Raw genomic sequence first — 26,081 nt, forward strand, 5'->3', positions numbered from 1 at the left:
AGATAACTTTAGAAATTTTACTTAAAAAATTAAGCCATATGGAAAAATAAGATTTATTAAAGTCATACACAAATAATGTATCAATCTATAAAAAACATACACACTATATATATTATCGTCTGCTAGACGATCGAGATCTTCTGTGTTTTTTAGATTTTCTCTTGACATAAGATTCAGATATTTTATCGTTTTGTCGTTCTCGTTCTTTATCTTTTTCTTTGTGTTTTTTTGACTTTTTTGCTTTTTTCATTCTATCGCTACTATTGGAACGCCTTCGTTTTCTATTTTTCTTATTATTACTATCACTGTCAGATGAATTCCTTTGCCGCTCCTTTGATTTCTTTGTTTTATGTTCACTGTCTTTCTTCTTATGTTTGCTTTTCCTTTCAAATACATCTAAATCGCTGTCATCATTACTGCAAAGATCTGAATATTTTTGTTTATTTGCATCTTTGTTGTTTTTATGTTCTTCATATTTAGCAACATCTGAAATTAGATTAATTAAATATTACAAATCAGAACTGCAATATAATAATAGTGTACAATTATATAAGAAATTATTCAGGATTACAGGATTTTTAGAGAAATATGTGACATAGTATAGTATAATCAAATATATAATATTCATATAGTATTTCCCATATTCTTAATGTTCTTCATCTCTCAATAATCTTTGTAATCATATATATTGAACTATAGAAGAAATTTTTTTCATTATACATTGAAACAAATTAATTTTCTGCATGTCATCATCCACTTTGATAATATAAATTGATATAAGATATTGGTATAAAAAATTATATTTTTTTATCTTGCATATCAAAAATATCTTTCGATTTTTAAATTAATTTTAAATCCAATATATTCTTTTAAGCAAAATTTAAACTAATTAATAAAAAAATAAGTTATTGAAAAAGAAGGAAGTTATGAATATAATTGCATTATTTTTATAAGAATATTTTACATGTAGTTCAGTATATTTATTCTTGCACAATAAAATTTACAAAGCATATGCAAACTTTTAAAATAGTCTAATATAATTTGATATACTCTATTTTCAAACAAAAATGGATATTACGAGTTTTTATAAAAAAATTAGTTATTTATTAATTCATGAATATAGAAATATTTTCACATGGTTTTTTCCTTTTAATATCATAATTCAATATGATTGCAGAAAAAGTCAAGAAATTGTAATAACTGCTATAATTAATTTATAGTTTATTAACTGGTTTATTAAATTATAAGTTAAAAATTATAAAAAAATTCTCATGTATGTGTATACACACACTTACACTTACACAGACACACATATGTATAGATATATAATTTACATATATTTATATTTTTTAAAAATGTCTAAAAAATAATTTATTTACTAACTTAAAACTTTAGAATTTTTCAAATATTCTGCCTTTGTCACTGCTTGAACTATGCATTCATTCACAGAGATGGTATTTCCATTTAATGCCATTTTTATAATTAATCTTCCTGCATCATCAAAACCTTCTATTTGGCCATATGTATTGGCTCGCTTGCCAGCAATAATTTTTATAAAACTTCCTTTTTCTATTTTCAATTCTTCTTCTTCTTCTTTTTTAACTTTTCCACCTTGTTTTTGCAGTGTTATCTTATCTGCACCAAGTCCCATTCCTGCTGGCCGTACTTCATGTACAATAGTTGTTACAAGTCTAAAAAAATAGTATATAAGAATATGAAAAGAATATATAAATGATTTGTGCTTAAAAATGTATGCTGCATTAAAAAAATGTAATTAATATATAACACATATATTAATTTCTATAAAAAAAGTCCTTACTTTGGATTTTTTCCAATCCCTTCTCCAGATTTCCATCCCATACCTCGCAACATTGCAGTTCCAAACTCTTCTATTGGCACATTCTCATAATCTTGTAATAAACTCTGCGTAGAAAAAGAAAATATTAAACACATATAATTTTTTTCAATTTTTTTTATTTGATTTTATGACAATATATTATCAATATAATATTATTAATTTTATCTCACTTACTTCCTCTGCACCATTTAAATTCTGTCCTTTTATTAATGGTAAAGTGAAATCGCTTAATTTATCTTTTTCTTCTATCGATTTGAGATCTTCTATAATTTCTTTAGCTGCTTGTTCATCTAATATACTTTCATTTTCATTAGGTGCTATTGTTTCTATTTGTATATTAGAAACAGCTTGTTGTATATTAGAAACATCATTTTTACTTTTTACTTTTTCTTTAAAGATATCTGCATTTATTTTATTAATAATTCTATCATGCCAAGTCTTAGATTTCAACAATGGAATAACAAGAGGTTCCTTTTTCTCTTTTCCTTTCCTATGAATAAGTTTTTTTATCAAATAACTTGTACAATATTATCATAGAATCGATTAAGTTCATCAAATCCTAAGTTACTTCTTTATAAAAATTATAATATAAATTGTACATGCATTTAATTTTTATTCAAAAAATTTATTAGAGAATATTTGTTAAATTTTATGCAACAAATATATATTAGTAATTTATTAAAGATATATTAAATTTTATAACAAAATATTTATATCATTATTCATATCATATATATATCAATTATTAAAATTGTTACAATTATATGAGGATAAGGCAACAAAGATATAAAGATGACACAAAGTTAAAATTTCAATTATACAGGAAAAAATTGACATCTAAAGTATATATTCGTAGGTAGTAAAGCAGTAGATAAGATTAGGTTAGGTTGGACTTTGTATGTATGTGTACACATATGATCGCATTGATTTTCCTGTTACAATGAATTTCTTCGACTTACCCGATCACTTTAATCGCCTTCTCATCAAGACATTCAATATATTCCACTTTTTTCTCCTCGTGTAGCACCTGTTTGTCTAACAGTGGTTTTTTCACAGATTTTACAAAACTAAACGAAATTTTTTTATTTTCTTCCATTTTGTATTTACAATTATTGTGAATTATTTTCTCGAAGAATATTTAGTTAATTTCTCTATCGAATATATGTCTTTTCACAAAATGTTCAAGAGTAAAAGTCTTTTATTCACTGAACTTACAAAAATCAAACGAGACACTCACCATCACAGACCATATCCCGCAGCGCAGCCACAAATCACACGCACACATGCGCAGTGAACATTATACATAGCTATGCGCATGCGCATTATATATAATTTTTATCGAACACGTGCATTTTCGAAATAATAAAGAAGATGAAAACATAAATAAAAATTAAAAATGAAGAAGTCAATTATCAACTTCAAATTATACACACATACATGTATCTTATAGACGTATTTTATAGATGTAATAAATAAATATAAATTTCTTTCAGTTTACAAGGGAATGGATTAGAATAAATAAATGCATTCTACTATATACATTTAATCTTTTGAAAGAAAGAGTATGTGTTTCAGAACAATTAATTTTATAATAAATTAAGATTATTAATAGAATTATATCAAACAAATTATCTTATTATCAAATATGAATAAAAAATGGATATACATTTCGTTTTATTCCATTAAGTGCATCTAATCATAAACATCAGTCTCATTTCACTTATGTATAGAATTATCCTTCCAAGATCTTTTCTTAAGAAATTGACTGTAATCAATCATTAATCAAGCAGCATGAAAGATCAAATGATTTCCTCTGGCTATTGATCTCTATATAATCAGGATGACTACTGGCTATTGGCTTCCAAGTCCATATCTGACCAAATAGCTTCGGTCTCGCTCTCTTCGGGTGCCTCGTCATTATCCGTGTCTGGTAAACCGTCACCAACATCGTAAGTTGTATCAGTCTGTTCCTCACCAACAGTCATATAGTAAGCAGAATCCAATTTACTGGAGGAATTGTCTAGCCTGTGCATTCCCTCTAGAGCTCTCCTATTGCTCGGATCCAAACTGAAAATAAAAAAAAAAACAAACAAGCTTTATCAAAATTCATAATGTAGATCAATGATTGCAGAAATGTGAAATATACTTCAATGCTATGGCATAATGATCTAGAGCTTTCTCTTCATTGTGAACTCTTGCCCACAAATCTCCTAAAGTTTGATGAAGTTTGCAAGTGGAATTATTTTCCACTTGTCTTTCAAGCAATTCAATGGCTGCTTCCAAATTCATCTCTTGTTCATATATCTCCGCGAGCAGGTACACCGCAGGTAAGTAGACTTCATCTTGGGACAATGCCTTTTCAAGAAGATTTTTGGCTTTACTCACTGATACAGGATCTTTCATTAAGACAGATGCATATAACTGCAAACATAAAAATCATCATGACATCATCTTTTGAATTTTCTTTCAAGCTTTAACTTACCGTTAGGACTCTTGCAGTATGCCCAAGTTGTTTGCAAGAACTACTAGCGATATTTAAAGCTTCTCGCAATCTGTGCATTCCGACAAGACAATCTACTAAGCCTTTATGTGGCTCATATCTATAGGGTTTTAATTGCACTGCATGTCTGAAAAAGAATAACGCATCCTGATATTTTTTTTGTTCAATGAAAATGTTGCCGCGTAATATGGTGGCTTCTATATCATTAGGATTTAAGTTCAATGCTTGAGCAGTAAGAGTATTTGCTCTACTAAATTTTCTAGCGGCATATAAAGAGTACGCCATGGCCACATAGATCTCGCCAGTGCATTCGTTGTTAGCAGTTATTGCTGGTATAAGTCTTTCTAAATCTTTGATGTAGTGCATCTTATATAGAATTGCAGCATATATATCCACTCTATAGACAAATAACATACAAATAAATATTATTATGAGAAATATTTTTTGATGAAATATTTACAAACAATACTTGAAGTTTACATTACCCTTTTGTTATATCAGGCTCAATAATTCGGGCTCGCTTTAGACACATCATAGCATTTTTATCATCACCCGCATAATAATAACACTCTCCCATGATAGTCAATAGATTGAAATTATCCCTAAGCAGAACAACATTATCTAACGATCTCAATGCAGTCACAGCAGGAGTATATTCTCTATTGTGAATATGAGCATGTGCCTTGATCCACGTGTTAAGCCACTCCAAATTCATTGAGTTAGAAACAGAATTGACAATCAGAGAGTTAACTTCTACACCTTTCACTCCTAAGGACAGGAGGCCTTCAGCTGCTTCCAGAGCCAGCGGACACTCCCTTAAAACTTCTTTATATGTAGTAATGGCAGATCGCTCCATTCCCTGTTCATAAAACATCTTGGCCAGTGCCATATTCACTTTGGCAGTACGCTGCTTGCCAGGTATGCTCTGCAATACTTGCAACGCTTCCTGCAGGTTTTTGGATTTCACGAGACATAGATGGATCTGATATTTAATGTTGACATCTGATGGTAGGTCCTTTTGTCCATCCAATAAAGGTTTTCCTGTACCTTTAGATTTTAGCAGGCATTTGCGAAATTGCAAAGCCTTCTTATAGAGAGTCTCAGCTCTGCGATACTTGCCTAAGTAAAAATGAGCATCCGCATAATAGACATACACATGAAACTTGGTGTAACCAGGTAGCATATCAGTATTATGTTCACTGAGAGAGAGCACCAAGTTTGTTAGAGAGATCACATTTGAGTATAATGCCTGATCATAAAGCAATTTGATTTGTTCAAATATTCCTGACATGGTTAGTCTTTCGATTTATCTTTGACAGATTTTATTTCAGGTTGTACACTTTAAATCTATGATAATAATATTGAAAATATATTTTTTATAAATTTCTCAGAACTTTGAGATTATTAAAACATTGTTTATACATATATAAAATTTATCGAATCTATAGAATTTTTCAATTATTTTTCTCTTTGCATTTCTAATTTACCATGAATTCAATTCAATATGCGTTAACAATTTCATTTGTAGGAAATATTTACTCAAAATAACATCTTGATAAAACACATGTATAGACAGAGAGAAGATTGAGAGATGTCATGGCCCGCTTTTAGGTGATCCCTGGAAGCGATACTCCCTCTGTGGACATTAAAAACGTGAACATGAACTACAAAGCCAATGTCCACGAATGTTCTCAGAGGGTAACATATATGTCTCTCTGATAATATAAATAATATAAATAAAAATATAAATAATTTAATTAATAATAATTTATTATATTATAAAAATATTAGTATGTTATTTATTATATTATAAAAATATTAGTATGTTCTCTCTTTCCACGCTATTATTTATTTATGTGTGTTCTTCTTCTTCTCAACATCATTTATTTATTTTTTATTTATTTATTTATTTATTTATTTATTTAGCTCGCTCTAAGTCAGTCTTCTAAAATGCAAAACTAAATATTATAGAATTTGACTTTGAAAATAAAATAATCGAATAAATTCAAATAATTAGCATAACGAAAGGTTCCGTGATAAGTTATTTAATAAATAATCAATTTTAATTAATTAATGAAAATACTTCTGAAATGAAAATACACGGTGTTCGACTTTGGCAATACAAAAAATAAACAGTAGCGCGCTATGTTAAAGCTTTAATATTAGAATTAACTATATTTCGACCAATGTTTTAATTTTCTTAATCCTTGTTATTAAACAATATACAATTTAATCAAAAATCGATTAAATGATAGAAATCCAAAATATTAAATAATTACTTCGATCGTTGCGATTTTTACGGACAAAAAAAAATAATTATTATTATAACATTTAGAGTCACAAATATATTTCATCCGTGTTACTTTATCGTTCTATTTGACAATCTAAATGTAATTTGGATTGTGAGAGAACACGAAGTAAATCAATCGAATTATAGATGCAAATAATTAGCATAATGAAAGGATAAATTGTTTAATAAATAATCAATTAGAATCAATAAATTAAAATACTTCATTAATTTAATATATTCCGCGTTAATGTACATTTTATAATATATAAAATATATTGGCAACGAATTATTGATAACACGGTGTTCGACTTTGGCAATATAAAATATAAACAGTAGCGCGCTATGTTTCGGCTTTGTCATCATTCGCACGGTGACTCTCGAGTGATAACGTAGTAGTGAGAAACGTTTCGTATTGTATTGTAATTTTTTTACTAAACACACACGATTACGATTAGTATCAAAACATAATTTACTTTAAATATTAATATAAATTAATTAATTAAAAATTAATTCACGACATGAAACTGTATCGCAACTATAAATCTTTATCGAATCGCAATCATTCATTACCGTGATCAAAAATTGAAACAAAATAATTAATATAACACATTAGAGAAAATATTAGACAATAACATATGAAATTATATAAATGAGATACAGATAGCATTGTAATATCTGCATGTCGATTGTGAAACGATTTATATAATTTCATATGTTATTGTCTAATATTTTCTAACGAGTAATATAGTGATACGCCGTTAAATTTCTTTTCTAGATACGATCGCGATTAACATCGGAAAATTATTTATTATAACAATATAATTAATTAACTTTTATAAATAACACATAATTAATATCTATATACATACCGCGACGAAAATTCTCGAATCGCATATTTCGTAATTTATTCATATAATTAATTATAATAAGAATCATATATATAGTAATAGAAATCTAAAATAATAAATTATTATTTCGATATGAAATCGATTTTTACGAGCAGAAATTATTTCTTTAATATCTATAGATATTTATAGAGTCGAATATAATATGTCTGCGACGTTTTATTGTTTTATTTTTCAATCATTAAAATATAATTCGGATTATAAGGACGCACAGTAAAATAATTGTGAATCGTGGATCTAAACAATTAATATAATGTAAGGCTCCATGATACATCATACAATTTTTTAATAAATAATCATATAATTAAAAAATCTATTAATCTAAAGTACTTCTATATACTTTAATATATTCCATATGTATATGTATATATATATATATATATATATATATATATATATATATATATATATATATATATATATATATATATACATATGTGTGTGTGTGTGTGTGTGTGTGTGTGTGTGTGTGTGTGTGTGTGTGTGTGTGTGTGTGTGTGTGTGTGTGTGTGTGTGTGTGTGTGTGTGTGTGTGTGTGTGTATGTTAAAGTACGTAAAATATTTCGATGACGAACAAGACAATAACACCGACCTTGGCGGCGTAAACAATAGCGCGCTAATGTTTATATGCCATAGTCTTGAAAAATGTTTCGATAAAAAAATAATAATAACACGGTCTTTCGGACTAATTTTCTCGGCTCTATTATTATTCGCGCGACGACACTCAAAGAGTAAAGTAGTAGTACATGGCGCTCCGTTAAATCCTTTTCTAGACGCGATCGCGATATATCGACAAATTATTTGCTGTATCAAAATACGTAAAATATAATATAATATAATATAATATAATATAAATATGTATTGTTTACGCCAAGATCGGTATTATTGTCTGTTCGTCATCGAAATATTTTACGTACTTTAATATATTTATATTATATTATATTATAATATAAAATATAATATAATATAATACAATATATTTCGATATGACGAACAGACAATAACACGGTGTTCGGCCTTGACGATGTAAACAATAGCGCGCTAGTCATACGGTCTTGGTATCATTCACACGGCAACACTCGAGCAGTAAAGATCGTAGTGCGAAATACGTCGTATATTCTTAAATTAATTATTAATTAAACAATTATTGTATCATGACTTTCAATTTTATTAAACTTTCGATCCTATAATTCGTATTAATATACATGTATTGCATATATATGTCAATAATAAAAACACATTTGTAATGAATTAGTATTTAATTTGATTTCATAAAAACGTCGAGCGAATCGTACTTCTCTATCCCTTATACAATATATTAAAGTGCGTCTCTCGTAATTATTCCGTGATCGGGAGTGCCGTGCAAAGTGTCTCGCAATCGTTTCTACATATGACTAAATATAATTAATTGTTTGTTCGCGAGTGAACATGAGTGCTGTGAAGGTGCAAGCAAAGGATGAAGAAAGGAGAAGGATATCTGGAAAAGTATCGGACAGCCAGAGAACAGTGAGAGAGCCTGAAGCAGCCAGAGAGATATGCGGTGAGTAATTTATAAAAATTATTTATTATTTATATTGTTGCGTCCCCGCGTCTCGTTCCTGCGGATGTATACGCCATCCGTTATTCTGTCGGGAAGTACGTCGATGGAAGAAGATCGTCTCCGCGCGCGTTGTTAAGAGGTTGTTTAACATCAACGACGGTCAGCTGAGTCTGAGGCCAGCTGTCAAGCTGAGCGGTCGCGCGTTAAAATCTGTGTTTCGTTTTACGAATTATCTGAGTTCTTGTATGTTTCTCGTGGTTCTATGTTTCGTGGTTCTTGTGTTTCAAAGAACCGTATTATTATTTTCGAGTGCGCGAGTGCGAGCGTGTGCCAATCAATTGTGTCGCGCGCGTTCGATACATATCGTTCCGCGGACGCAACAATATATATTAATTTGAAAATAGACATATTGCTTATTATTTTTTCATTTTCTCAATGGTATATATAATTCGCTCTAAAAATCACGTAATATAATGCATGTATAAAATATTCCAGGTTTTATTTTAACACATTTAAAGTATCTATAATAAAGCATTTATAATATTTTTGTTATTAATTAATATTTTTATATATAAATATTTTAATATTTTATAAAATATTTTTAAAATAATATAATTATTTAAATATTTCATATATGAAAATTAACATACTCTCTTTATATAATTATATTTTTCAAAAATTTATAATAAAGAAACATTTTTTTGCTAGTTTTACATTTAAAGTACTAATATCAGAGATAAATCTCTCTTAAAAGATAAAAAAATTGATTGCGCGTAATAATTAGTTTTACAAAATAAATTATTTTGAGTTTTATAAAGAATAGATCTATAAGAATATTAATTGATTATATTTGAATTTAATTTTTGACATATTGATTTAAAAATAGAAGTGTGTGACAAGAATTAAAATTAATAATAATTTGAATTGTATTTAGATTGTTAAAAAGTTGAATGATAAAACTTCGAATAAAATACACTTAATCTTTAAGTATTTTTAAAGAAATAATTATTCCTATAAAAATCACAATAAAATAAATTATCGTTTTATTGCTAAGTGTTAACTGTTAAATGCAACAGAAAAATTAATTACTTGATACTTTTTTATTATCATATAAAACGATAATAATTATATTGCGTGTGCGCACGTTGTGTTGCGATTATTATAAAAATAACACGGATTGTAATTAAATATTACTATTACTGTCAATTTATTTATTTGTCATGTATATTCGTGAAATTTAAATCGCGATTTTTTTAATCATTGAGTAACATCGAAACTTAGTTTATCTTTTCGCGATAATATTTCTTTTAGAAAACCTTACAAAATACATTAAAATTCCGGGTACTCTTTCTTAATTGAAAGACATAATCGATAAATTTATTAGTGATTCTTTTGATTGCGATAGATTATATCAGCTATATACGCCAATCTAAAAATTTCTAATAAATTTTACATTGTACGCATTTCTGATATTTTCGCGTAATATAATAAAATATTCTATGTATATATTCTATATAACAATTTATTATGTATATCAAGTTATTATGAAAATTATAACAAAACTATGTGTAAAAGTTATTTATAACACTCACAATAGAGAATAAATCTTGAATAAAAGTCTCGAAAAATGGAAAATATATGTTGCAATATCTTCATTTTTCGAAAAATTATCTTACTCTCCGAACTTTCCTTTCTCTTTCTTTCCATATATGTATATAATATTATTGTAAGTCTAAGCGTGTGTGTTATAATGCTCTCATGCAACATCAAATTATCCGTATTATTGAAAATATTTGAATAAATTCGAATATATATTTATTTGATGATGATAGCATCATCTCAATTTATAAATTATTTTATAATTATACTACATATTTTGCTTCGCATATTGTCGAATATTTTTCTAAACACGATTACGATTAGTATCGAAACATGATTTGATATAATTATTAATAATTAAAAATTAATTAACTTATAATAAACGACATGAAACTGTATCGCAACGATAAATCTTTATCGCATCGCAATCATTAATTACTGCGAATAAAAATTGAAACAGGGGATATATAAAAGGGGATAAAAGAATTAATTTTGTTATGATCTTTCGATTATTAATGCTTATTATAATAATTTCCTTAACGATATCTATTAGAATTAAATAAATTTCAACCAATGCTTTAAATTTTCTTAATCGGCAATAACTCATAAAAGATTTCAACGACGAATTATAACAATAACGTAGTATAAGTCGAACTTGGCGATATAAACAGTACCGCGGTAATGTTTCTGACTTACGGTCATTCGCACAGTAAGCTTGAGCAGTAAAGTAGTGACGTTTCATATATTATCAAATTCTTTCTTTACATAGTCGACCCTGGCGATATAAACAGTACCGCGGTAATGTTTCTGACTTACGGTCATTCGCACAGTAAGCTTGAGCAATAAAGTAGTGACGTTTCATATATTATCAAATTCTTTCTTTACATAGTCGACCCTGGCGATATAAACAGTACCGCGGTAATGTTCTTGACTTACGATCATTCGCTCAGTGGCTCTTGAGCAGTGAAGTAGTGATGTGAGACGTTTCATATATTATCAAATTCTTTCTCTAAACACAATTGCAAGTGTAACGAAGAACTTTTCGTGAATAAGTGTAAGTGCAACGAGGATTAAAGTGCCACGAGAAAAGAGCGAAGGAAGCAAAAGAAAAAAGGAGGTTTTGGAAGTGGATGGATCAATAAGATATGATGTAAGTCATTAATATAAATTATTTATCACATTCATTATTTATTATATTGTTGCGTCCCCGCGTCCCGTCCCGCTGAATGTATTCGTCACCCGTTGAATTCTTTCGAAGAAGATCGTTTTCGCGCGCGTTGTCAAGATATTGTTATAAACAACGACTGTCAGAGAGTCTAAGCCCAGCTGTCAAGTTGTGCGGACGCGCGTCTATTTGTGATCCGTTTTACGATTATTCTGAATTCTTGTATGTTACTCGCGATTTATTAAAATTCTTGTGCACCTTAAATCGCATTATTTACGAGTGCACGAGCGTCAGCGTATGCCGATTGTGTCGCGCGCGTTCGATATATATCGCGTTCGATATATACCGCGTTCCGCGGACGCAACAATATATAAATTATTTATCAATAATATATATATATTCAAAATATACAAATTTCTCGTTTCGTTTTATTTCTTTGATTGTGATTTAATAGTAATTTCAAATTGTAACATATATAATACATATACTTCTAAAAAATATTCCATTTTATTTTAAAATAATTAAAACATTTATAAAATTGTTTATTAAGTAATATTTTCAGATACTTTTATGTTTTATAAAACATTTCAAATTAATATATTTATTTAAATATTTCATATATAAAAAAATAGAGATTTTTTTATTTATCATATTTTTAAAAGTTTATATCTAAGAAATATAAATTATTTTGTAATTACGCAGTTTATAATATTAAAATATATCTATTTAAAAGTAAAAATGTAAAAATTAATTGCGCGCAATAATTAGGTTTAAAATCAATTATTTTGAACATTGCTTTGTATAATAGATGTTCTCTTATCCTTTATATTTTTATTTATCGTTTATATTTGCGAATTTAAATTTATGTACTATATTACAAAATAAATTTCAAATTATGTATTATATTATATATAAAATTATATATAATATAACCCTCCCATGGGGTACACCTTGTCGTGGTGGGAGGGCTTAGTACTTGGATGGTGCCTTGAGGTTTATCTTAAATTTTTCTATTTATGATAAATCTTAAGGTGCCTGAATGGGAAGCTAAGTACCCTTTCGCGTCGTCGGTGCCGTCAACGTGCCGCGGACAGCAAGCGCTTCGTTACCGCGTTTTCGCGTTGTAGTATTCTCGCTTCGTCGCGTTTTCGCGGAACTTTTGGACTTTTCATATAAAATCCCAATTTCATTTATTGTCAGGAGTCTCTACTTCCGATGCCAACTAACTGGGATGTTTCGAGTTTGCACACGTTGCTATGCAACGTACACTCTTGCTTCGTGCTTCGTCAAGTGATTCGGCCCGAATTAGTTAGAACTCGATCGATTGCTCGGAATGGTCGTCAATGGGTTCCTTCTCTTTGCTCGTCTACAGCCACACGCACTGCGTGTGTTAACCCTGTCGAGGAGTCGAGTGGATTCCCCTAGGCACGATTTTCGCTCGGTAAAAGGGGTTGCCTCCCCCATTTTCTAAATTGCTGAATGTAAGCATTTAAAAAATGTGGGTATCCTCTTCTTTTGCCGTCTACTAGCCTGGTGTAGCATATAGCAACCGCGGGAGGCATAATATGTCCGGGCGGAGCACCTGAAATCGTGCTTAGCGGGTCCAGGTTCGATACGAGATAGGATAATTATGCGCGAAAAAGAGTTGGTGAACTTCATTTTCCTCTATTTCCGTCAATCGTTTCGTCTTCTTTCCGGTTTGGGCTTAGTCCTTGCTCGTTGTATCGTTGCAATCCCGACCGGTTGGCTCGAAGTTGATTCTCGTAAGTGAAATGGGATTTTCGCTCGTACCGAAACCGGAAGTGCCGTTCAAGGTATACATATTAAGTATATACATCGCGCGATCAAATAGAAAATTTTTTATCGTACCGAAATAGTGCGGACACCGTTAAGTATCGCGCGTAAAATAGCGGAAATAGCGATATAAAAATATCGCTCGTGAGTGCGGGAGTGCCGTTGAAAGTATCGCGCGTCAACAACATGAGAGGAGGAGGAGGCCTGGGAGAGGCATCAGGCACCTGTGAAGCAACTCTATGGTAAATAAATTATCGCTTATATATAATTATTTATTAATTGCGTACGCGCGATTTAAATTAAGTAATTAATCGCGTAATTTGATTTTTTATTTATATGACTTAAACAAGAGAAAAAGAGAGAAATTTTTACATAAAAACTGTAATTTAAAAGTTTCTACGTTCGAATAGCTTTTGATAGAATTATTAAATTATTACTTATTAGTAGTATTACTTATTAGTAGAATAGTAACTTAGTAGAATTTTTTTCAAAATTTATAAAATTGTTTATCTGCTTATTATTTATGTGCGTCGGATATAAAATTAAATGCATATAATAATAATTTTTTGACCGTGACTACAATTTGAATCTTCTTTGTATGTTACAGACCAACAAAAACTATTGTGAGAAGAGGAGGAGGCCTGGGAGAGGCATCTTGCATCGGCGAAGCAACCTGATGGTGAATATTTATTAATTGTATATCAACTGTTATAAATCGTACGCAAAATTAAATGCATATAATAATAATTTTTTGACCGTGACTACAATTTGAATCTTCTTTGTATGTTACAGACCAACAAAAACTATTGTGAGAGGAGGAGGAGGCCTGGGAGAGGCATCTTGCATCGGCGAAGCAACCTGATGGTGAATATAATTCTTTATAATTTAAAGGAATTAAAGGAATTAAAGAGAAAATTAGAGAGAACAATTTTTATAAAAATCATATATAAAAATTTCTATTTAAAAAGTAATTTTAAAATTTATAAAATCTTTTCACGTGTTTATATCTGCTTATTATTTTACACACCGGATATGAAATTCCGCACAATAATAATTTTTTGAAATATTGATTGTATTTTGAGCTTTGTTATAAATGAATTTTATATTTGTATGTTACAGACAACGTAGCTTCGATAATGACAACTCCGCTGTGGCACATCAATGCTCCGGTAAGTGATGAAAACTTTCATTTAATTTTAAAGTAACGGATTCATACAGATTGTAGATAAATCCGTTGCCTTAAAATGGATGAGCTAGAATAGATTAAATTAAATAACTTTTAATAAATTCGTTCGAAATATATTGCATCCATTGCGAAAATATATTGCAATATTTCAATTATAAAGAAAAAAGATAGAGAAAAGATTATTTTTGTAGATTTTACCTAATTTATTAAAAATAAAGAACACTAAAAATTGTATCAATTACATCTAATGCTAATTTATTCGCTTATAATGCGCATTTATCTTATTCACTTATCTTACTCTAATTTCTTATTAGCTCATCCATTACAACATTTGTTGTAGATATTGTTTTTAAACTTAATGTAAAGCCAAATGATTAATTAATGAAATTACTTAATTGTAATGTGATAAATGTAATATGATAAATGTTATACACATATTAATTTTATATTTTATTTTAAATTATGCATTACTATAAAAAATTTATTAATTATATATATTATTATAATATCAATCAATTTTTATTGGTAATCTGCACAGAGACTTTTATATTATAAGAATTTCATATATTATACCAGGCTGCTAACAGCTGAAGCCAGGATAACCATTTACATTTGGGCAGGACATACATATACAGATTAGATTAATATACATATTATGTCGTACTTCAATTTTTGCCGGCATTTATTAAAATAAATATAAACTTCTATGAGATAGTGATTAAAATGAACATAAGTAGTAACAAAATATTAAAATATAGTATTTAAATAAATATAAGCAATAACCAGCAATTATTAAAATAAATATACAAGCGATACTCATATAAATTACAATTGCATCTTTCGAAAGCGATAGTTATGCTATGTTAAATTTTGTGATACCCGGTATAAATTCTGTCCAGTTATAAATGGTTGCTTTTGTTTTACATTTTATCATATGAGATATGGCCGTGTTAGCAGTCTAATATAATATAGAGAAATTTGTAATTTGGCTTTATTTCAGTTTAAAAAATTAAATTAAATTTATTTTTAAAAATGCTTTAAAAATGAAACTATTTAAATTATTAATTTAAATTATTAAAATTATTTTCAGGAATACTACAAGAAATTGCAAAATTATAAATGTTTAAGAAGATTGTAAATTACGTATATTTCATTCTTATGTAAATTACACGAAAAATTATCGAAAGTATACGTATAATGATTATATAATAGTAATTCATTAAATTAACATATTTATTTCTATAGTATATATTTTTTAAATATTCATAAAAAAGTAATAATTTATATTTTCATATCAGAGTCATTAATAAATTCGGAAAATTTTTATATAAAATGTAAAAATTCGATTCTAAATTAATGATTAAATATAAGCGTTATAAAATTCGACAGACGCCTTTGTTATAAAATCGCGAGTCAATTATTATAAATTTAATGATATGCTTTCCGTTAGATTTATCTATTTATGAATTCCATATCGCGCGGAGCTGAATATTCTTAAAATAAATTATTAAATTATGATTGCGAAAATACCGTGTTTTTTCCGTGTTCTTTCCGCGTTTTTTCCGCATTCTTTTCGCGTTCTTTCCGGGTTCTTTTCGCGTTCTTTCTGGATTCTTTTCGCGTTCTTTTCGCGTCCTTATAAAAGATTACCGTTTTAACAAAAGAATTTTATCGCTGTCCCTCTCGTCAGATAATATTCCTAAATATTGCTAATTAAATATAAAGAATTATCGAATAAGAGTGCGAAGATTCGATGTGATAAGTCAACGATTAGATATTAGCTTCACAAAATTTAACGATCACCTTCGCTATTATAGGATCGCGAGTTAATTATTATGAATTTAATAATTTGCTTTTCAGTTATATTTGTATTTACGAATTCCGTATCGGAAAATATTAATAAATAAATTAATAAATTACGGTTACGAAAAACACCGTGTTTTTCCCACGTTTTTTTTCGCGTTCTTCTTAGACGAGATTGTCGTTTTAATAAAAGAATTACATTGCGTCATCGACTTTCCATCGTCGGTGCCGTCGACATGTCGCGGACGGCCGCGTTTCCCCGTTGTAGTATTCTCGCGTCATCGCGTTTTCGCGCTTCCGCGTTGGACTTTTCGTATAAAAATCCCAATTTCCTTATATTGTCACGAGTCTCTACTTCCGATACCAACTAACTGGGATGTTTCGAGTTTGCACACGTTGCTATGCAACGTACACTCTTGCTTCGTGCTTCGTCGAGTGATTCGGCCCGAATTAGTTAGAACTCGATCGATTGCTCGGAATGGTCGTCAATGGGTCCCTTCTCTTTGCTCGTCTACAGCCACACGCACTGCGTGTGTTAACCCTGTCGAGGAGTCGAGTGGATTCCCCTAGGCACGATTTTCGCTCGGTAAAAGGGGTTGCCTCCCCATTTTCTAAATTGCTGAATGTAAGCATTTAAAAAATGTGGGTATCCTCTTCTTTTGCCGTCTACTAGCCTGGTGTAGCATATAGCAACCGCGGGAGGCATAATATGTCCGGGCGGAGCACCTGAAATCGTGCTTAGCGGGTCCAGGTTCGATACGAGATAGGATAATTATGCGCGAAAAAGAGTTGGTGAAATTCATTTTCCTCTATTTTCAATCGTTTCGTCTTCTTTCCGGTTTGGGCTTAGTCCTTGCTCGTTGTATCGTTGCAATCCCGACCGGTTGGCTCGAAGTTGATTCTCATAAGTGAAATGGGATTTTTGCTCGAAACCGGGAGAGCCGTCTAATGTATAGGTATACATATTAAGTATATACATCGCGCGATCAAATATAAAATTTTTAACATAAGTTTTTATACAAAATTATCGTTTTAACAAAAGATTTTTATCGCTGTCCCTCTCGTCAGATAATATTCCTAAATATTGCTAATTAAATATAAAGAATTATCGAATAAGAGTGTGAAGATTCGATGTGATAAGTCAACGATTAAATAATAGCTTCACAAAATTTAACGATCACTTTCGATATAATAGAATCGCGAGTTAATTATTATGAATTTAATAATTTGTTTTTTCAGTTATATTTATACTTACGAATTTCGTATCGGAAAATATTCATAAATAAATTAATAAATGACGGTTGCGAAATCACCGTGTTTTTCCCGCGTTCTTTTCGCATTCTTAGACGAGATTGTCATTTTAATAAAAGAGTTATCGTTGTTTCTTCCGTTAAATAAACGTTAATAAAAATTGCGTGGCTCGTACCGCCGAAAAGTCGAAACGATTTTCATCATGGAGAATTATTTCTCACCGGTTCTTGTGAGATCCATTCGCGACGTCTAGTTCGGTGGCCTGTTACAAATTGGGAATTTTTATTGTAAGATTGGAACTAATCCCAGGTTTTCCTGGCAATTTCCGAAAGCAATGATTTCGGTAGTAATTCAACGACGATACGCTTCTTTAACGTCGAATTAATTTAAATAATATATATTTAGATGAGAGAAATGTATCTTTTCTTTTCTTCGTTAAAAAATGTTCTTCATTATTAGGATTGGTATCATTATTGTCTATATAACGCCAGAAAGATTTAATAGTAGATTAAATATGGATATAGCGTTGTGTATAAATTTTAATTTTTTAAATAATTTCATAATTTAATTAATTTTTATTAATTTTTATGATAAAAATGATTACGAACAAATATATTGTATTAATTATTAATTAATTTGAAAAAATTATTTAAAATACATGCACAAATTAACGTATCCAAAATATTTTTATAATTTTTGTTAATATAATATATTATATATATATATACGCGAAATTATACATGAATGTTACATAAAATGTGCGAATACTTAAAAATTTAGAGACGAATCGAATGGGTACCCCTATATCAGTAAGATATTGATTAAAAGAAAAAAAAGTATTAATTTTAACGTTACAAGAATAAGAATCTAGATAATTAATCTAGAATTAATTATATATTTAAAATTATTTCATTTATTTTATTTTGAACACTATTCGAATTAAAATTTTTTAAATCTTGCTGTTATCGGGTTCGATTCGTCTCGCGCGCGATGGTACCCCAAATTATGTGTTCGCACATTTAACATAAACTCCAATAATGCATGTATTTTATTATTTATAAATATAATTGTTCGTAATCACATTTCAATAACAAAGGTTATATCCATTTAATTTTCAATAAAGAAATATATTTCTTAGTAATGGAAGAACATGTTTTCTGACGTGAATATCAACTTCGCGAATTGAAAATAATGACGAGGGATAATTGTCTTTGATTTAATACTGAAATCATTGCTATTGGGAATAGTCCGGAAGATCCAGGATTCGTTCCCTCCTACAGTGAAATTCCCGACGTTCAATGGATCACTTAACTTTTCTTCGCAGATTGATCTTGCGAAATCTGATGTAGAAACAAGATGTTAATCGTTCTCCATTTTTAAGATCGCTCCTCTTTTTATCGGATATTACCATTATGTCACTCGCGTATCTGCAATTGAATATTTTGAATATTATCGATTTATTTATTCGTCGCGGTTTATCGCGAATTTTAAATCGCGATTTATCTTATAAAAATTTGCAAGTAAATCGGTCGGTGAATTGTATATTCACAAACATTACAGATCTCAAATAATTGTTGAAATATTTTTGATTTTTTATACTTACGTGATAATAATTATATCGCGCTCGTGTCTATTGAGAGCTTCGATCATTATATTTATTCGTCGCGTTTTCTCGGGAATTTTAAATCGCGATTTATCTTATAATTTAATCGTTGACTTATACGTCGAAACTTTGTCTATCTTTCCGCGTCTTTGAATATTGTCTTTTATAGTCTTCGCTAGTAGTGCAAATATTTTTTTTTACTATTTAAGAAGATGACCGATAATTTTATTAATGATTAATCGCGATTATTTAAATCATTATATAAATCTTATTAAACTCTACTAATACATCGATAGTTAGAGATATAATTAGATAGTTAAATTATTAGAGAGGGATTTTGATAAAATTATTCGTTCCGTTATTCTCTATTAAACGTGACCAACAACGCGATTTTTTAATTATATGTTAATTATATTCAAAATTGTAAAGTCTTAAGATTCATTTTATTTCATTTAACTAATCATACGCGAGATGTATGTATTTTCAATATGTATTTTTCAATCGCGATATTTCTATAAAATAGCGTATTAATCGCAAATAAATTCGCAAATATTACAGACCTTAAATATCTGTCGAAATATCTTTGCACTTGTGGGTGATAGTAATTATATCGCGCGTGTCTATTAGGTGCTCCGATTATATTATTAAAATTGTACATATCGCAATCAAATATTCCGAATATTGTCGATTTATTTATTTGTCGCGTCTTCTCGCGAATTGTAAATCGCGATTTATTTTATAACTTAATATTATCTTATCTTAATTTAATCGTTGACTTATACTCGAAACTTTGTCTACCTTTCCACGTCTTTGAATATTGTCTTTTATAGTCTGTGCTAATAGTGCAAATATTTTTTTTACTATTTAAGAAGATGATCGATAATTTTATTAATGATTAAAATCGCGATTATTTAAATCATTATATAAATCTTATTAAACTCTACTAATACATCGATAGTTAGAGATATAGTTAGATAGTTAAATTATTAGAGAGAGACTTTGATAAAATTATTCGTTCCGTTATTCTCTATTAAACTCGTTATTCTCTATTAATTATATCACGCGTGTCTATTAGGGGCTCCGATTATATTATAAAAATTATACATATCGCAATCAAATATTCCGAATATTGTCGATTTATTTATTTGTCGCGTCTTCTCGCGAATTGTAAATCACGATTTATCTTCTAAAAATTTGTAATAAATTCTATATTCGCAAATATTATAAATCTCAAATGTCTCGAAATATCTTCGCATTTGTTTGATAATAATTATGTCGCACGCTGTCTATTAGCGGTTTCGATTATCATATTACAAAAATTATGCATATCATAATCAACTATTAATTTATTCGTTATCGCTCTCTCGCAAATTTTAAATCGTTATTTATCTTGTACTTTAATCATTGATTTACATCGAAGCTTGATCTATCTTTTCGCGTTTTGAATATTAATAATCTACATAAAATGCGCCAGTAATGCAAATACTTTCTTCTACAATCGAAAAAACTATCAATAATTTTATTAATGACCCTTTTGATCACGATTATTTATGTTTAAGCGTTATTTATATAAAACTAATTTCTATTCTTAAATTCTATTATTGTATGTCGATTATTAATAATAAATATCGCGTAATTCATCATCGCTAATCAGCCTTGTTTGGACTATGTAGAAATTTTTAATAAATTTTATATTATACGTATATTTTGGATACTTTTGTAATTCTTTGTAATAATTTAAAATTATTCTTCAAAAATTAAATTGAATTTCTTTTTAAAAATGTTTTAAAAATTAAATTAAATTATCAAAATTATTTTCAAGAAGATTAAACAAATTGCATAATTATAAATGTTCAAGATATATTTTAGCATGTTATATTTGATTTTAAAAATTAAAAGTATATCATATAAATGTGTAAATTAACACATTACGGTCCGGGCTGTTTGCGCGAAAACTTTTGCGTGTAGCCGGCATATTTTAAGGTAAACCCTATTTATATGTCTCCGGCATTTTACGAGCAGTCAAGAAAAAACATATTTTTATGTCTCCGGACGGTAATGTGTTAATATATAGCTATAATATTAAGTCCAATTGTTAATGCTATCAATATCAAATTATTTATGTTATTAAACATTTGAATAAATCGAGTACTTATTTATTTGATATTGATAACATCATAAATTATATTTTGTAAATCGTACTTTGTAATTAAAAAATTGTGTTTTGCAAATTGTAAATAGTTATAATTGTATATTAATTAAAATCTAATATTGATATTTTTAATTATTGACATAGTTGTGTATAAAATACAATTATAACTATAATTATATTACATGAAATTGTATTTACGATTGTAAATTACGTGAATACATTCTTATGTAAATTTCACGAAAAATTATCGAAAGTATACGTATAATGATTATACGTATATATTATATGTATATATATGATTATACGTAAGTATACGTATAGTATTAATTCGTTAAATTAACATATTTGTTTCTATAGAATATATTTTTGAAATATTCGTAAAAGAATAACTGTTTATATTTTCATATCAAAGAGTCATTAATAAATTCGGAAAATTTTTATATAAAATGTAGAATCGCGAATCAATTATTATAAATTTAATGATATGCTTTCCGTTAGATTTATCTATTTATGAATTCCATATCGCGCGGAACTGAATATTCTTAAAATAAATTATTAAATTATGATTGCGAAAATACCGTGTTCTTTCCGCGTTCTCTTCGCGTCACCTTCGCTATTATAGGATCGCGAGTTAATTATTATGAATTTAATAATTTGCTTTTCAGTTATATTTGTATTTACGAATTTCGTATCGGAAAATATTCATAAATAAATTAATAAATTACGGTTGCGAAAAACACCGTGTTTTTCCCACGTTTTTTTTCGCGTTCTTCTTAGACGAGATTGTCGTTTTAATAAAAGAATTACATTGCGTCATCGACTTTCCATCGTCGGTGCCGTCGACATGTCGCGGACGGCGGCATTACCGCGTTTCCCCGTTGTAGTATTCTCGCGTCGTCGCGTTTTCGCGCTTCCGCGTTGGACTTTTCGTATAAAAATCCCAATTTCCTTATATTGTCACGAGTCTCTACTTCCGATGCCAACTAACTGGGATGTTTCGAGTTTGCACACGTTGCTATGCAACGTACACTCTTGCTTCGTGCTTCGTCGAGTGATTCGGCCCGAATTAGTTAGAACTCGATCGATTGCTCGGAATGGTCGTCAATGGGTCCCTTCTCTTTGCTCGTCTACAGCCACACGCACTGCGTGTGTTAACCCTGTCGAGGAGTCGAGTGGATTCCCCTAGGCACGATTTTCGCTCGGTAAAAGGAGTTGCCTCCCCATTTTCTAAATTGCTGAATGTAAGCATTTAAAAAATGTGGGTATCCTCTTCTTTTGCCGTCTACTAGCCTGGTGTAGCATATAGCAACCGCGGGAGGCATAATATGTCCGGGCGGAGCACCTGAAATCGTGCTTAGCGGGTCCAGGTTCGATACGAGATAGGATAATTATGCGCGAAAAAGAGTTGGTGAACTTCATTTTCCTCTATTTCCGTCAATCGTTTCGTCTTCTTTCCGGTTTGGGCTTAGTCCTTGCTCGTTGTATCGTTGCAATCCCGACCGGTTGGCTCGAAGTTGATTCTCATAAGTGAAATGGGATTTTTGCTCGAAACCGGGAGAGCCGTCTAATGTATAGGTATACATATTAAGTATATACATCGCGCGATCAAATATAAAATTTTTAACATAAGTTCTTATACAAAATTATCGTTTTAACAAAAGATTTTTATCGCTGTCCCTCTCGTCAGATAATATTCCTAAATATTGCTAATTAAATATAAAGAATTATCGAATAAGAGTGTGAAGATTCGATGTGATAAGTCAACGATTAAATATTAGCTTCACAAAATTTAACGATCACTTTCGATATTATAGAATCGCGAGTTAATTATTATGAATTTAATAATTTGTTTTTTCAGTTATATTTATACTTACGAATTTCGTATCGGAAAATATTCATAAATAAATTAATAAATTACGGTTGCGAAATCACCGTGTTTTTCCCGCGTTCTTTTCGCATTCTTAGACGAGATTGTCGTTTTAATAAAAGAGTTATCGTTGTTTCTTCCGTTAAATAAACGTTAATAAAAATTGCGTGGCTCGTACCGCCGAAAAGTCGAAACGATTTTCATCATGGAGAATTATTTCTCACCGGTTCTTGTGAGATCCATTCGCGACGTCTAGTTCGGTGGCCTGTTAAAAATTGGGAATTTTTATTGTAAGATTGGAACTAATCCCAGATTTTCCTGGCAATTTTCGAAAGCAATGATTTCGGTAGTAATTCAACGACGATACGCTTCTTTAACGTCGAATTAATTTAAATAATATATATTTAGATGAGAGAAATGTATCTTTTCTTTTCTTCGTTAAAAAATGTTCTTCATTATTAGGATTGGTATCATTATTGTCTATATAACGCCAGAAAGATTTAATAGTAGATTAAATATGGATATAGCGTTGTGTATAAATTTTAATTTTTTAAATAATTTCATAATTTAATTAATTTTTATTAATTTTTATGATAAAAATGATTACGAACAAATATATTTTATTAATTATTAATTAATTTGAAAAAATTATTTAAAATACATGCACAAATTAACGTATCCAAAATATTTTTATAATTTTTGTTAATATAATATATTATATATATATACGCGAAATTATACATGAATGTTACATAAAATGTGCGAATACTTAAAAATTTAGAGACGAATCGAATGGGTACCCTTATATCAGTAAGATGTTGATTAAAAAAAAAAAATTATTAATTTAAACGTTACAAGAATAAGAATCTAGATAATTAATCTAGAATTAATTATATATTTAAAATTATTTCATTTATTTTATTTTGAACACTATTCGAATTGAAATTTTTTAAATCTTGCTGTTATCGGGTTCGATTCGTCTCGCGCGCGCAGACGGTACCCCAAATTATGTGTTCGCACATTTAACACAAACTCCAATAATGCATGTATTTTATTATTTATAAATATAATCGTTCGTAATCACATTTCAATGACAAAGGTTATATTCATTTAATTTTCAATAACGAAATATATTTCTTAGTAATGGAAGAACATGTTTTCTGACGTGAATATCAATTTCGGGAATTGAAAATAATGACGAGGGATAATTGTCTTTGATTTAATACTGAAATCATTGCTATCGGGAATAGTCTGGAAGATCCAGGATTCGTTCCCTCCTACGATGGAATTCCCGACGTTCAACGGATCACTTAACTTTTCTTCGCAGATTGATCTTGCGAAATCTGATGTAGAAACAAGATGTTAATCGTTCTCCATTTTTAAGATCGCTCCTCTTTTTATCGGATTACCGGTATGTCATTCGCGTATCTGCAATTGAATATTTTGAATATATATTATAATATTATCGATTTATTTATCGTCGCGTTTTATCGCGAATTTTAAATCGCGATATATCTTATAAGAATTCGCAGTAATTCGGTCGCTGAATTGCATATTCACAAACATTACAGACCTCAAATGATTGTTGGAATATTTTCGATTTTCTATATTTACGTGATAATAATTATATCGCGCACGTGTCTATTGAGAGCTTCGATTATTATATTATAAAAATTATACGTATCGCGATCAAATATTCCGCATATTATCGACTTATTTATTCGTCGCGTTTTCTCGTGAATTTTAAATCGCGATTTATCTTATAATTTAATTGTTGACTTATACATTGAAGCTTTATTTATCTTTCCACGTCTTTGAATATTGTTTTTAATAGTTCGTGCAAAATGCTGGTAGTGCAAATATTTTCTTCTATTATATAATTTAAAAGACGATCGATAACTATATTAATGAAAATCATTCGTTCCGTTATTTTCTATTAAACATGGCCACAACGCGATTTTTAATTATATTTTAAAGCTTATAGAGCTCTTTCTTCTTATTCAGCTAATCATGCGCGAAATAAGATATGTATTTTATTCTCAATCGTGAAATTCGTATAAAGTCGCGTATATATTAATCGCAAATACATCGGACAGTGAATTTTATGTTCATAAACAATACGGATCACAAATGTTTGTTAAAATATCTTCGTCTGTCAACATTTGTGTGACAATAATTATATCGCACGCATGTCTATTGATTCGATTATTATATTATAAAAGTTATGCGTATCTCGCAATTGAATATTCGATTATTGTCGATTTATTTATTCGTCGCGTTTTCTCGCGAATTTTAAATCGCAATTTATTTTGTAATTTAATCTTTGATTTACATTAAAGCTTGTTCTATCTTTACACGTTTTAAATATTTCTTTTCATTGTCTGCGCAAAATGCGTCAATAATGCAAATACTTTGTTCTACAATCGAAGAAATGACCAATAATTTTATTAATGACTCTTTTGATCTTGATTATTTACGTTTATACGTTATTTATATAAAACTAATTCTATTATTCTATGTCGATTATTGATAATAAATATCGCGTAATTAATCATCACTAATCAGTCT

At 29.1% G+C, this 26,081-nt stretch overlaps 2 protein-coding genes and 2 long non-coding RNA genes across 5 annotated transcripts; 1 reads left to right on the forward strand and 3 right to left on the reverse strand.

The window, feature by feature from the left end:
- Positions 1–37: 37 nt before the first annotated feature.
- On the reverse strand, positions 38–3,135 carry LOC145960234 (G-patch domain and KOW motifs-containing protein-like). The gene is made up of 5 exons (XM_083079534.1): positions 2,818–3,135; positions 2,033–2,348; positions 1,820–1,923; positions 1,384–1,691; positions 38–486 (listed from the first exon to the last, which is right to left on the reverse strand). The coding sequence occupies exons 1-5, from the start codon at positions 2,952–2,954 to the stop codon at positions 113–115; spliced, it is 1,239 nt and encodes a 412-aa protein (XP_082935660.1). The 5' UTR covers positions 2,955–3,135; the 3' UTR covers positions 38–112.
- A 250-nt stretch (positions 3,136–3,385) lies between these two features.
- Apc7 (anaphase-promoting complex subunit 7) lies at positions 3,386–5,981 on the reverse strand. 2 transcript variants are annotated; one of them, XM_083079582.1, is made up of 5 exons: positions 5,898–5,981; positions 4,844–5,705; positions 4,341–4,755; positions 4,005–4,279; positions 3,386–3,925 (listed from the first exon to the last, which is right to left on the reverse strand). In XM_083079582.1, the coding sequence occupies exons 2-5, from the start codon at positions 5,647–5,649 to the stop codon at positions 3,703–3,705; spliced, it is 1,719 nt and encodes a 572-aa protein (XP_082935708.1). In that variant the 5' UTR covers positions 5,650–5,705; positions 5,898–5,981; the 3' UTR covers positions 3,386–3,702. The 2 variants fall into 2 exon arrangements, with proteins under 2 accessions (XP_082935708.1, XP_082935699.1); XM_083079573.1 differs by having other exon boundaries at positions 4,844–5,950.
- Positions 5,982–14,274: 8,293 nt separating this feature from the next.
- LOC145975866 (uncharacterized) lies at positions 14,275–14,823 on the forward strand. Its single transcript, XR_014440121.1, has 3 exons — positions 14,275–14,330; positions 14,444–14,515; positions 14,771–14,823. It is a non-coding gene; the product is annotated as an uncharacterized LOC145975866 (long non-coding RNA).
- A 1,408-nt stretch (positions 14,824–16,231) lies between these two features.
- LOC145960263 (uncharacterized) lies at positions 16,232–24,913 on the reverse strand. The gene is made up of 6 exons (XR_014435315.1): positions 24,829–24,913; positions 23,692–23,778; positions 22,454–23,210; positions 19,204–19,318; positions 18,067–18,153; positions 16,232–17,585 (listed from the first exon to the last, which is right to left on the reverse strand). It is a non-coding gene; the product is annotated as an uncharacterized LOC145960263 (long non-coding RNA).
- Between the last annotated feature and the right edge of the window lie 1,168 nt (positions 24,914–26,081).

Source organism: Camponotus vicinus, unplaced genomic scaffold (genome assembly GCF_025532165.1).
Source record: "Camponotus vicinus isolate PSW18456_S1 unplaced genomic scaffold, iyCamVici1.0 SCAF_1, whole genome shotgun sequence".
In the NCBI taxonomy this organism is placed as follows: Eukaryota; Metazoa; Arthropoda; class Insecta; order Hymenoptera; family Formicidae; genus Camponotus; species Camponotus vicinus.